General features: G+C 46.8%; 1 protein-coding gene across 9 annotated transcripts in view; it reads right to left on the bottom strand.

Annotated features, from left to right (window-relative positions):
- The window catches only part of CFAP20DC (CFAP20 domain containing), an 83,848-nt gene that overhangs the window by 53,623 nt on the left and 17,208 nt on the right, over positions 1 to 13,017 (bottom strand). For 3 of the 9 annotated variants that reach the window (XM_065687420.1, XM_065687422.1, XM_065687421.1), the window contains 2 exons: positions 7,319 to 7,369; positions 5,441 to 5,557 (listed from right to left, as the gene is read on the bottom strand). In XM_065687420.1, the coding sequence (XP_065543492.1) occupies positions 5,441 to 5,557; positions 7,319 to 7,369 (168 nt within the window). Of the gene's footprint in view, positions 1 to 2,281; positions 2,817 to 3,299; positions 3,325 to 5,440; positions 5,558 to 7,318; positions 7,370 to 9,814; positions 9,974 to 13,017 lie in introns of those variants that run through there. The other 6 variants (XM_065687425.1, XM_065687423.1, XM_065687426.1 and 3 more) reach the window with 6 other exon arrangements.

Below are 13,017 nucleotides of genomic sequence, written 5' to 3'. Positions count from 1 at the left end.
CAGGATTTATCTTGTAAGGTCTTTATTGGTGCACTAACTCTAATCATTAGTTTCACAATGTTTCCTGCATCAAAAATAAAGTGTCAGCTGTCCAAACAGCCCTCTGATCTTTCCATTCACACAGAACACTTAAGACCCTGCAAAAAATTCTCCATCCTATGGCTTCTTCTTATGTGTATTTTGTGGCTTTAAACTAAATGTTTTACTCAAGTATTTAAATATTTTGTGTTTATGTAGGCCCAGAATTCAAATAGTTACAAGCAAAAGAGCATTTCACAAATAGTAGAGATAGACCTCCATGCATCTTTAAATTATCTAACACTATGCACTGCTCTAACCTCAAGGGAGGGAGGGATGAACTCATACAGTCCTACAAACCTTCACAATCACAGTCCATTTTAAGGCAAGAAATAACTTACATAAGTATATGAATACATTTTTATCATCAACATCCCCCTGTTGAAGAAGCTGTGTTTATTTAAGATTTTCTATTCCAAAGTGTGAAGCAACATAAAGTGAATTTGCACCTACTACTGAGTTGCATTGAAAAATGACACAAACACACCTTTTTTTGGCAGAGAACATACGCTTAGATCCAGGACTGTTAATGCATATAACTCACCATCACGGGCCCAAAGCCAGTGCTGATTCATGGTAGGCTGGGATACACCAGAGAAAGCACTTTTTCACTGACGAAGGGTTTTAGTATCTTCCAGACAAATGAATTCCACATATGGAATATTTAAAGCTGAGTTTGTAACACCGCTACATATTTTCTCAAAATACAAGTTAATGTAATAAATGGGCAGAAGGACCATTAATAAGCTATACTGACATTACTGGTGCTGCTATGTGACAAGCAGCACAGCCAGCCTTGGAATAATTAGAAATCAAACTTATATTTAAAATGTAGCATTGCTCACACATAAAGGAAAAATGGACTTTCAGGGGAAGGTGGAGCTACACCTGGTATGCCAGGAATGTGCACTCCACAGCGGTTCCCATGGCAACACTGACAGCGGATAGAGCAGAGTGGAGATTCTGTGGCCACACTCAGTCCTAACACCAGCGGAAATGGGAACTAAAGGGTACCAGAAACTGATACACTGCATAATTGCTACCCTGCGCCTACAGCGCCTGTCATCTTTTGACAAAATGCTGTCCTTTGTGTGACCTTTGCTTCATTATAGTGATTTTAATACGCTATAATACAAAAACACACCTCTAATGTTAACTTGCCTCCAACGTGAGATCACCCCTCTTTGAGCATGCTCTTTGAATTCTTTGTGGTATATACCTTTAAAAGCAAAGCAAGAGAGCTTTACACCAATAAAGGTATGTATGACTAGAGTCACTCAAGCTCCACCCTGAAGGTGAAAAATAGTATAAAATGGACCAACAAAGAGGGAATACTGGGGAAGGCATTACTGTGGATGTGTCAAGGAAAATTCAAATCAGAGATCACCCTTGCCTCCTGGGACCGGTCAACGAGCTGGACCTTCACCCCCCACCCCCCTACCCCCCCCCGCCATAGGCACGCCTTTGGGTAAGACCTGCACTGTATTAAGTGGTTTCCCACGAAAATCCGAATCTCTATATAATAGAGATTAATTTCCACCTTTTACTTATATATTTTAAAGCCAGGCTGTGTTATTCATAACTTTATTGTGCGTTTGTATAACTTACTATTTGCACATGCTTTCGCAGACAGTGTATTTACCACTGGCAACCCGTAAGAGCCTCTATCTGCTGCTTTAACAAACTGCACTGTTTAAGTAGCTAAAGTTTTCTTATTGAACGCGACCAAATCCATCGGTGTGGCCGTGTTAGTTCATGAGCACGATTAGACTAAGGTGCAGTGCACTATTAGTGCAGCCAGAATCGTGATTGTTCAGTATATCGAACGGGACAGGACCGAGAGTGGTAAACTGGGCATCACCCACAATCTAAGCCTGGCAGCACCCAGCCCTCTAGTATCTGAGAACCAGCTGGAACGCGGGGGGGTTATCTCCGGCCAAACTATCGTGCCTTTTAACGCGACACCAGCCCGTACGCACACCCCGCAGAATTAAGAAGACAGTAACAAAACCCCAGGTCTTCTCTCCCGTAAGGCGCCGATCACAAAACGTTTTGACACAAACCCCACGATTCCGTCCCCACAGACCCGTTTCCGTGAGCCGCGGCGGCGGCACCCAGAGCCGCACGGGCTCCCCGCCCCTCCGCCACCGGGGCGGACCCGGGCTGCGCAGCCCGAAGAGCTCCGGCCCCCGCCGGGTCTCACCTGCGGAGCGGGCGGGCCCGGGGCTCGGCGGACGGCGAAGGGAAGAGCAGCCGGGCGGTGGGCACCGTTTAAAATGGCGGCGGCCGAGGCGTGGCTCGCCCGATCAATCACGGCGGGCAGCGCTACCTGTGTGCAGCCGCGGCCTCGCCCGGTAACTCGCGTTCTTGCGGCGGCGGCCTCCCTGTGCAGCATTAAGTGAATAAAACCTGGCCACAGCTGGCACAGGAGGCAGCGCTGGCCCCCGGACAGGGTCTCCTTCAGGGCAGCCAAGGCAGAGGGTGGCTGTGTGCGATGGTGCTGCGGCGCCCAGGCCTGTGCAGAGCCAGAGAGAACTCAACTCCTGAGGAAAGCCTGACATTTCAACCTCATTGTGCAAAGTGGGTTTGGTTTGGTGCTCAGTAGGAAGCTATGAGCCAGAGCAGCCACCTCCAAGTCACTGGTTTTTAAGGAATTAGAATGGACTTGCAGGTCTGGCATTCTTCTCTCACAGAAGGAAATGAGGACAGCCCCGTTAGTTTAACATGGCTGTCAAGAGCAAGCAAGCACCTCCCAGTAGCTTCAAAAACCTTTGGGAAGAAGGTCATGGGGAACCAGCTTAATCCTGGTCTTTATAATGAGATACCAGTCAAAGAAGATCTTTGCTTGAAGTGACTGCTTTTTTGGTCAAAGCATTTCTTCGTGAAACTGATACCAGGGAATAAAGGGACTTAAGCAGTCCCTGTGCTTGGTGAAGCAGAACCATAGGAGTCAAAGTTGTAAGAATGGTGAAGCAGAATTGTAGGAGTTACAGCTGCTAGGCAGAATTGTAGTAGATAAGATTCATAGCTTAATATTTAAGACATTCTTGTTTAAATAGTACCTTTAGAAAGAAAAGGAACAAAAGCTAGCCAGAGTAACAAAATTTGCAAACTTGACAAGTTTCTGCTTTAAGATACATAAAACCAGCTTGTACCCAACCTGAGATTTGGAGAGGAGCCAAAACCCTATTGAGCCTGCGTGGAAGCAAGAGGTTACTCACGGTGATGAAGACGAACTAGAGGCCTTCATCCTCACGACCCCCTAACGACCACCACCAGGAGGCACTGCGCAGGCGCACCAATGGGACGAATGCCAGAAAACATAATACTAGACGGGAATAGGTTTTGCATATGTATTAGGCGTGAAGCAATCTCATGTTTAGGTAATCATTATACGTAATATAAACGAACTGAGTGGCAAAGAAAAGGTGCGCATGCTTTTGGAGGAGCGATCCCCATGCGCCTCAGCGCTGAGTAAAGCATACCTACTTTACAACTTTAACGAGTTGTGGAGTCAATCCGCTTATCAAAACTCTATAGCTTTTTCACACACACACAAAAAAGTAATGGAATACCTTTTTCTTCCTCAAAGTGCGTGTTAATGTTTCCACAAAGAGCCCATCAGAGCATGACAAAATATGTGAACTGAAAGTGCAGAGATGGGCTCTGCAGTGTCTCAGCCCACCATCACCCTGTTCAGCTTCCTTGCTTTTGCTCCTGAAAGGAACCTTGCTTTTGCTGAGGAAGGGAATGAGTCAAATCAATTATAAGATGTATTTAGCTTTCTCATTTTACCTCGGGATCTTCAAAGAAATCACAGCCAGTGTGGCTCTATCATGTACTGGATTACACTGATTGGAGTTCTGAGGTGCTGGAGATAAGGAAAACAATAATACTAAACCTGAGCTACAGGTTATTAAGTAACAACAGTTAATAGAGCAAGGACAAAAGAGAGATGATGATAGCAAAAGAAAGGTTAAAAAGCTTCTGGGGAGTTCTGTAGCCAACGGAAACTACATACAGTTCATTCTGTGCAGTTTCACCTGAGCTTATCTTGAAACTGTATAGATACAGAGTTATGTGTAAAAGCCCAAATTCTTTGTGGCAGGAGTTATGCCAAGGCTTGAGGAAGTAAGACATTCGGGTTAAAGTTGAGATTCAAGCTGAAGAGCCTGAAGTTATAAAGGCATATGAAGCAGCCAGTTGTGAGCGTAACATGTGGAAGCAGCTGCCTGACAGCTCAGGGCAAAATGGGGCTGCACAAGTCCCCTTTGCCAGCTACCAGAGAAAAGTGGGATTTGACATACTGTGAGGTGATTTTGTTTTTCCTCTGTTTCTTCTAGTTTTGCAGGGAAAAAAAAAATACCCCATATCATTTGTTGCAGACACTATGACATCAGAAATTGCAGGTAGTGCAAGACTAGCAAGGAACCTTGTGTCATTAAATTGGGCCCACCTGGGCCTGAGCCCATCATACTTCCAAGCTCTGGTTCATTATGATAATGTATTACCGTATTATGTATGGTAATAAAACATTTTAGGCCACTGTACAGTGTACACCCAGGCATCCTATGTCATTTTCTGTAGATCCTTCTTGCCATTCCTGCCTTACAGGGAAGGGAGACATGGCATGCCTTGCGGCCTGCTTTCCTTCGCCTGGTAACAGCTGCCACGGAGCTCAGGCGTATTTTCCCCAGTGCCAAGCCAATTCTAATTTCCTTTGAGCACTCCTCCTCAGCCAGTGACCTTCCTGTGAGCGTGTTTGCCAAGATCGTATCATGTGGGGTAATTGAACTGTGTGGTCACCATTGTATCCACTACCCCTTGTGGATCTCTGAAGATTTTCCAGCAGAATGTTTCCTCCTTCAGCCATGTACGTGAACTCTGGCCTTTGTCTCATTTTTATTTGTACCTTGGTCTTCTGATACAAACACTGTTCAAATACATAAATAGAATTCATTGGTTACCCTGGCTGTCCCTATTTGATCTTGTACAAAAGAATAACTTATCCGAGAGATGCATATAATCTCTCCATCAGCTGAAGGTGTTTCTTTCTGAAGGATGGAGTATCACCTTTGAATCAGAAGACACAGCAATTTGGAGATGACAGTTCTTGGGTAAACATGTTAAAATTGAGAATCAGCTCATAAGCTATTTTCCTAAGCCCCACAAATAAATACTTCCTCTTACAGATTCTGTGAGAATCCTTATTAGACCATTTTGGCACTTAGCAATTGCCTCTGGGCATGGTGGTTATGTCCTTCACATGAGATTCACATTCACCTTTTAAGGAGTTATTTCATTTTGCAATAAATAAGGTTATATGAGTGATGATGATAGAAGGACAGCAAAAAACACTCACCTTGCAGCACTGGCCATCAAGCTGCAGGGGTTCAAGCACTCCAGACCCACAGCCACGCTGGAAATACTTGTCATCAGAGCATGTGTTGGCCACCCTTCTGCCAAACCCAGGGTACATCTGTACACAACAAGCCACAGTTAATTTAGTAGATTAATTAATATACTAACTGCCCTGTTTTGAGTCTTGTGCATGGAGAGGTAGGAGGGAAACCAGCACAACTGCCAAGACAGAGCGAGCAACACAGGGCAGTAGCAGCAGAGAGGGTTACATTATGCGAAGCATCACCTGAACACAGACTGGGCTTAGTGGAAGCCAAATTTGATGGGAAACTTCTGTATTGAAAAGCTCACAACCTTCCTAGGAGACTGTGAGCACTGGAAGACCACAATGAGGACACAAACTCAAAAAAGCATTAGGCAAGTTGCACAGGACAAAGAATTTGTTAGTATGATCAATTATGATGAAATCAGAAGACTAGAAATCACTCCGAGAGGCCAGGAAATATCATTGGGGTGGGGGGCAGTAAGCAGCAAGACAAAAAAAAAAACAGGTTTCTCTATACAGCCCCAAGCTGGGTCCCTCATTCAAGCTCTGCTTCATTTTTGTGCCCTTTAGGCTTTGCAAAAAGCTGACACTATACTCTAACAACCGCAAATCATTCCTCCTAATGACACTGGTATTCAGATTTATACTGTGTAGCAAGTTGGAGTCAAAAGAGTTGTGCAATAGGCACCCTGCAGCAAGACAGCCGCCACAATTCAGTGCATGTGCAGCACCAAGAAAAACCCAGCAGGCACAAAAGAGTTGCCCGAGTTATTTCCTATTCTCTGTCTAGCAATAAAGACATTTACACTGGGTGGTAACTCTTAGCAGAGGGTGACTTTTCTAAGTCGATTGCTGTATAAATGATACTTCTTGAGTTTGTTCCTTTTAATTCACATTCTCAGTAGCATGTTCAAATGTCAGAGAACACTGTATTGCTATCTTTTATTTCCTTTATGAGCAGAAATCTCCTTGAAGAGGTACGGGAATTACAAGCTTGGGAGGAAAGACTGGGCTCTCCAAGGATCTACTTTATAAATGCAACAGAATACAATAAAAAAACAATAGATGTAAAAAGCCCCACTGGCTTTGTTGTCACTGGACAGTTTTAATTTCTGTAGCATTTGTTAAAGATACATTCTGCCTGCAATGTAATGGTTACTGGACTGGGGAGGTCCAGCAACAGCACAAAGGCAGGATTTCATCTGCTGCAAGCACAGGGAAGTTGGTAGAGTGGGGTCGGAGTTCTCTAATTAATCAGCTCCTACTGTAGGCAAGTCAAAATAACAAGACAGCTGAATTGGTACATTACTCACCCTCAACTGCCTTGCAGTCAGAAGGTGGGTGCCAGACTGCCACAGCAGGCAGGGTTTTGGGGTTTCACACAAGCCAGCATGGCAGCGACAGGCTTAAGGCTGCACTTCAGCATAAACTAGATTCAGGCACAACCCTGTCACATACACCAGACCTGGCCTGCACAAGCTTTTCATGGGTTAGGTGACAAAGAAGAAAATGAACCCCTACAAAGTCCCCTCTGTGGGGCCAGAGACTAGCTAAGGCCCCAAGCAGGGTCTGTCTCCTCCAAACCATATCCCCACCTCAGTTTCACTGTGTTTTCCACTGCCATTCCCCACATGAGCAGCCCTTAATGGCTCACTCTTATTACAGAAATTAACAGGTGGTTTTGGATCATTCAGATGCTGCATCCCCATAGTCCTGCTCCAGATAACCAATAAGCAAATCTGGCCAGCCTGGCATGCAGGATTACTGTGTGCTCCTTCAAATACTGCTTTTCAGTGTCACAGACAATATCAGAACTGCCACAAATAAACTCACCCCAACAACCCAGCCACGAGGACCATCACTTCCTGCTAATACATGGGCAACCTGGACAAAATAGAGATGACAAACAGACAAATCACCTGTGTGATCGGTACCCCTGCAAGACCCTTGCCACTGTGGGACATCCCCTGTGTCCCTACCTTGGGGAAGCTGTACCAAGACTTGTGGCAAACCAAGGAGATTCAAAGAGCTTTGGTGCAGTCACTGCTCTGCACTTCACCTCCCCTCAGAGTCTGTGTATTACCCCATTAATTTGTTACACCTCACAGGCAAAAAATGGAAAGACATGCTGTGGCCAGAGGTAAATGTCCCAAATAAAAAGCACATAACGCAGTAAACCAGCAGAGCGTTCTTGAGAGCAGTGGCAAAAGTGGCCACCTCTTGTCCTCAATTTATGCTGCTCCCATTGCCTAGGGCATTATATTTGTGCTGACAAGGATCAGTTTAACCCCTGCCTGCAATACTAATAAAAAGCTGGTGTGGTGGAAGCATGCATAATCCTTCTGCAGTGTCCTAGGAATGGGTACCATAAAAAACTGCTGCTGCTGTTTGGTGGCCTCAGCCACTGCCTGGAATAAATAACTCCCTGCCCGATGTCAGCAGTGGGAAGTGCTTTTGACAAGAAGCTTCTCAGACCCTCATCACTTTATAGAATATAGAATTGCTTAGGTTTGGAAAAGACCTTTGAGATCATCGACTCCCATTGTTAACCCAGCACTGCCAAGTCCACCCCTAAACCCTACCCTTAAGTGCCACATCTGTCTGTCTTTTAAGTATCAACAGGGATGGTGACTCCACCATTTCCCTGAACAGCCCGCTCTAATGCTTGACAAACCTTTCAGTAAAGATATTTTTTCTAATATCCATAGATATTAAATTCCCTAGATGGGTCACTCGCCAGCTGTGTCAGGAAGTTCTCTTCCACTCTCTCTGGGGACCTTCCAGGCTGGCTTTCCTCAGCTGTGTCATATTTCCAGCAGACATCCAATGGGTTCAAGTCCTTGAGAACAAGGGCTGGTGACTGTGAGACTTCTTACAAGTGCTTATAGAATAATTCATCAGCCCCTTCATCCTGGTTGGGTGGCCTATAACACAGTCCCACCGTATCTGCTTGGCTTTCACCCTCATTCTTACCATAAACACTCAACACAACTTCACACCCCAAGGCATCTGAACAAGCACATGGTCAGTGGCCATTACCTACTACCCCTCAGTATTTACTAGGAACAACACAAAAGGAAGGATCCCAAAGGCACTGCTATCAGTAAACAAGCAATGGGATCTTTTCTGCCCCTCTCATCATTAATTGACCAAATCATTGTGCAGTGCTGGCATTATGCTCTGCTACGCTTTGTAATGAAATCACTGCCTGTGCATAAGAAACAATTTTAATTATATGATTCTAATAGGGTTAGATTTTTTCCATGCAAATATTAATAATTTATATTTGCATTCTCTTTTCTTAATACTTGTAGCCTGTAACAAGGAAATACTGAGGTCTGCACCAGCCCTTCTCACAGATCTTGTCTGGGGAGGGCACAGGCATTGCCATGCTGGAGACCCCAGCATGATTTCACTGCAGGTGCAAATTAGCATTCGGAAATCATGTTCTGGCCTGCAACCATGATTTGAAAAGGGGACAATGCTTAAAACACAAGTGCTGCTGTGTAGCACAACTGCAACAGGGGATGAATAGCAAGCTTTGGTGCTGCCCAGGCCCCTTCCCATGGACATCTCTGCAACACCCAAGAGCCAGGGCTGGTAACTACCCCTGCAACAAACCTGGGTGAAATGAGCTGTGGCCCAGGGGGTACAGATCACACCAGGCACCTCTCTGTGTTTCCAGGCAGCTGGCAGCAAAAAGAGCAACCTGGGGGCTGCCAAGCCAGAGGAATTTGGGGACTGGGGGGGGGGGGGGGGCACTCTGCTGTAGAAGTAAGGAGGGATTTGTGTTTAATGTCTTCTTTTTTCAGCAGTAAAGATGTATCTTAAAGGAAGGGCAGTGACTGGGGAACTGAGGTATTGAAAAAGAAACTAATTCTCTCTGACAGGCATAATTGCTGCAATTCAGATTGCTAAAAATGTGAAATTAGGAATAATCATTGACTGTTTATGATCTGTGTCTATACTGTGAATTCAGCTAATACAGAGTAATTACACTCTGTTAATTCCTGGTATTTGTCATTGCTGGGCTGCAGAGGAGTCCTGGGAAACAATCAAACCAGATTGGCTGCGCTGGGCCCGCAGACTGAGGGCTTAGCACTGCACGAGCTAATTTCTCTTTTAATGGCAAAAGCAGTTATGATTTCCCTTATTTATTCCTCTCTCCCAGCAGCAAAGCCGGCGTCAGTGGGCTGCGCTGCCAGGGATGCAGCGGGCACAGTGGATGCGCTGCACAACAGCACCCCCAATAGCCAGCATCACTGTGCTGCCTGGAGACACCCACCAGCACCAACAACCCCTCTCCTCTTGGGAAACTGCTTTCCTCACCTTTTGCTCAATATTGTTAGAGCATCCCTCCTGTCAAACTTTGTCCTCACACATTTCTTCTTCCAGCCCATGCAGCTCAAGGCAATCCTTCCTGTGTTTCACCCAGATGCTGGTGAAGCCAGTATGCTGGCGTGATTCACCTTCAGTTCATGAATTAACCTATGTTAAAAATGGGAGAGGTGATAACTGGAGCAGGATGGTTTATCAGTGGGGGAATAATCCCTTGAAGTGGCACAGGAGATGTGGACTGTAGGGACAACCCTCACCCTCATCCACCTCTCACATGCAGCGAGCAGGAAATGCAAGTCATGTCTGACACTAGACAAAGAGAGAAGTGAAAGGCTGTTTCCTTTTAAAGGTGCTGCATTTAGCAGCTGTGGCACATGGCTTAGCCTGGCACGAGCAATCTGCAACCATACAGCCACAGCACTTCACAGGACAGTTTGCCATGTGTCAGTGACCAGACCTTTCCTAGGAGAATTTAACATGAATTTATCCCAGCAAACACCTCCCTGCAAAGCAGCCTGTCCCTGCAGAGCCCCACACACAAGGGTTCTTCAGGGGGAGCATCTTTCCGGTGCTGAGCTTTCACAGGACACGGCTCCTGGGAGGGACAATCCTGCAGCCACTGCAGGTTTCTTCTGGCAGGAGCCACCAGCACCCGAAATGCTGAGGTCCTTCACAGGGCCCATGCACCCAGGAGGGATAATGAGGAGAGAGGTGGAAGAAGAGGCAAAGAGCTCACTCCTGCCGAATCTACCATCGCACTCATCGCAGTGCAGTGACTTTGCACTACAGATTATTCATTCCCACCCAGCAGCTTTTTGATTTCATATCTATGATTTTATCCTAATTTCTCTGTATCATGCAGAAACCTCCCGGAGGAGCTGCAGATGAGACTGATGTAATTCCATTGCACTGCACCACTTAATTATTTGCTGAGTCGAGACCAAGCTGATCCCCGTTCCCAGCACTTGGTGCATTCACAAGCATTGTATGAGATTTAAAAGCACCTTTCTGCTGTGTGCCACAGTAGATGGGCAAACCCTGGGCTGCCACAGGATGTGGGGACAGGACACAAGGGCTCCCCACACCAGCACCAGGGCTGTGCCACAGCCACCTCCCCCAGGGAAAGCACAAAGCTCACCATCCTTTCCTCTGGTTTCCAGGAAGCCTCTTGGATGAAATAGGCACTTGCAGACAGCAGAAGCATTTCACACAAGGTTTCTTCCTTGGGAGGATGAGGCTCCCGGCCCTGCCACTTCCTCTGCAAGCAGCAACATCTCTGCTTCCATAGCGAACACAGTGGGAATTGGGTCACGTGAAGCAGGAGAAGAAATTCATTGTGAAAGAGGCATTCCCAAGCCCCATGCCATGGGCCGGCTCCTGTGTGGGCAGGAAGCAGGGGGAAAGAGCAGAGACAGGCACTGCAGTGCACCAGGCCTTGGGGCACTTAGTTATTCAGCTGAGCCAGTTATTGCCAGCAGCTAAACAAACTAATAGGAAGGATATTTCCCCAGAGAGGGAGGAGGGGTTTGATTTAGACTGCACTCTTTAAGCCCAGGCTCTCACCACAGTTAAAATCTCCTTCCAAGGGCAGTCATTATCCCAGTGCAAAGCCCAGCTGTGTGTGTGCTTTTCTGCTCCCTGTCTGGAAGGTTTTGGTGCAAAGCCTGCAATTTCCTCCCATGTACAGCCCATAACCCCTTGCACCCCTTGCCCAGCAACGGTGGCCAAAGCCAAGGGAAAGCAAAGCGAAGCTCAGTACATAGTTTTACAGAGAGAGCACCCTCAGGTAGTGAACTAATTAGCAGGGAGCAGCAGTGGTCCCATAGGAACTCCACTCCAGCCCTCTGCAAGCTGCAGTCCCAAAGGCAGTGCTGCTGCTGCTACATCTCCTCCACTGGCTCTTGGTTGAAAATTGTTTTAAAAGCTCCAGGGGAAGCTGTTTGGTTCTTCTAAGTGATGGGAATGGAAAAGAAAAGGAATAAGGAATGGGAACACTGTTGTTCTCCGCTACCAGGTAAATGAGGTTCAGCTCTGGAAAATGTATAGGGCTTCTAGAGCTAACTGCAGGGCTGGAGTCTCTAAGGAGTGATTTCTACCTTCAGAAACATAATAACAATAAATGATTAAAAGGAAAATTGCCTAAATCTATATCCACGGTTAACTCTGGACTCCTTTAGAGTTCAGGACTGTTGCTGGATAAACAAATGCTGATTTGAAAAAGGAACCTCCAGCCTGCTGCAAACAACAGGCAGCGAAGCAGTGCTTGGGCCTGGCATACACACATGGAGCACACCCAGGGGGGAAACCTGCCAGATCAGGTTATTCTGGATTCACCCTGTGCCCACCCCCACCCCCCCTTGCGGCACTCTCCACCAGCCACACTGCCTGAGGTGCTGGTTTACTGCAAGTGCAGAGGGTCAGGATGGTGCCCATCCTGAAAAAAGTTTTCCTCTTCTGATGTGGCAATGTAGATAAAAAAAGTGCCAAAGTGCCAAAGTGGATAAAACCTGGAAAGGACACATGTGAGCTTACGGCTGCAGAAATCACTTTCTATTTCCCCTCGTATGGCCCTGCTGCCTGTGGGATGGCACGCTGGGTGCCCAGCCCTGTGTCAGGCAATGAGACAAGGGAGGTGCCCTGAGTCATCGAGGGCCCGGCCAGGCTGGGCTGGGCAGCCCCAGCACCGAGCGCGTGGTGTCCCAGCTCCCCAGGATGCCCCAGCACACACACAGCCCGCAGAGAGGGACGGCACACCCGGGACGCTGAGCGGTATGTAGGCTTGCCCTGCCCTCGTGGGCAAATGGGGGTTCTAGAGCATGACTGAAATGATGCCTTTCTGCTGCACTTCTGACTTGCTGGCAGGTTGGTGGGTTGCCCAGAGAAGGGTGGAGTTGTTCCTCCTTCTCATAGCATGGAGGTGAAGGGGAAGCACCAGGCACTGGCATTCTTTGTGCGGTGCAGTTGTGCTGGTTTCAGAGATAGAATTAATGAACTACCTGTGTTAATGGCAAGAGTCAAGTCTGTGTTTCCACCCATTATGGCGTATGTGGTGCAATCAGCTGTGTGATGCACAGTGCATGTCAAAGTTCTTTATCCATCATGGGTATGGATGAATTTGCAGGGTGCTCACAATGCAAAGTGTGAAGCTTCTCTAAGGCCAATCTGCTGTTCAGGATATTGTCTGTTTTTTCTGG

This window comes from Lathamus discolor, chromosome 7 (assembly GCF_037157495.1).
Source record: "Lathamus discolor isolate bLatDis1 chromosome 7, bLatDis1.hap1, whole genome shotgun sequence".
In the NCBI taxonomy this organism is placed as follows: Eukaryota; Metazoa; Chordata; class Aves; order Psittaciformes; family Psittacidae; genus Lathamus; species Lathamus discolor.
The sequence above is the reverse complement of the archived record's forward strand: the minus strand, read 5'-3'. Positions and strand labels throughout refer to the sequence as shown.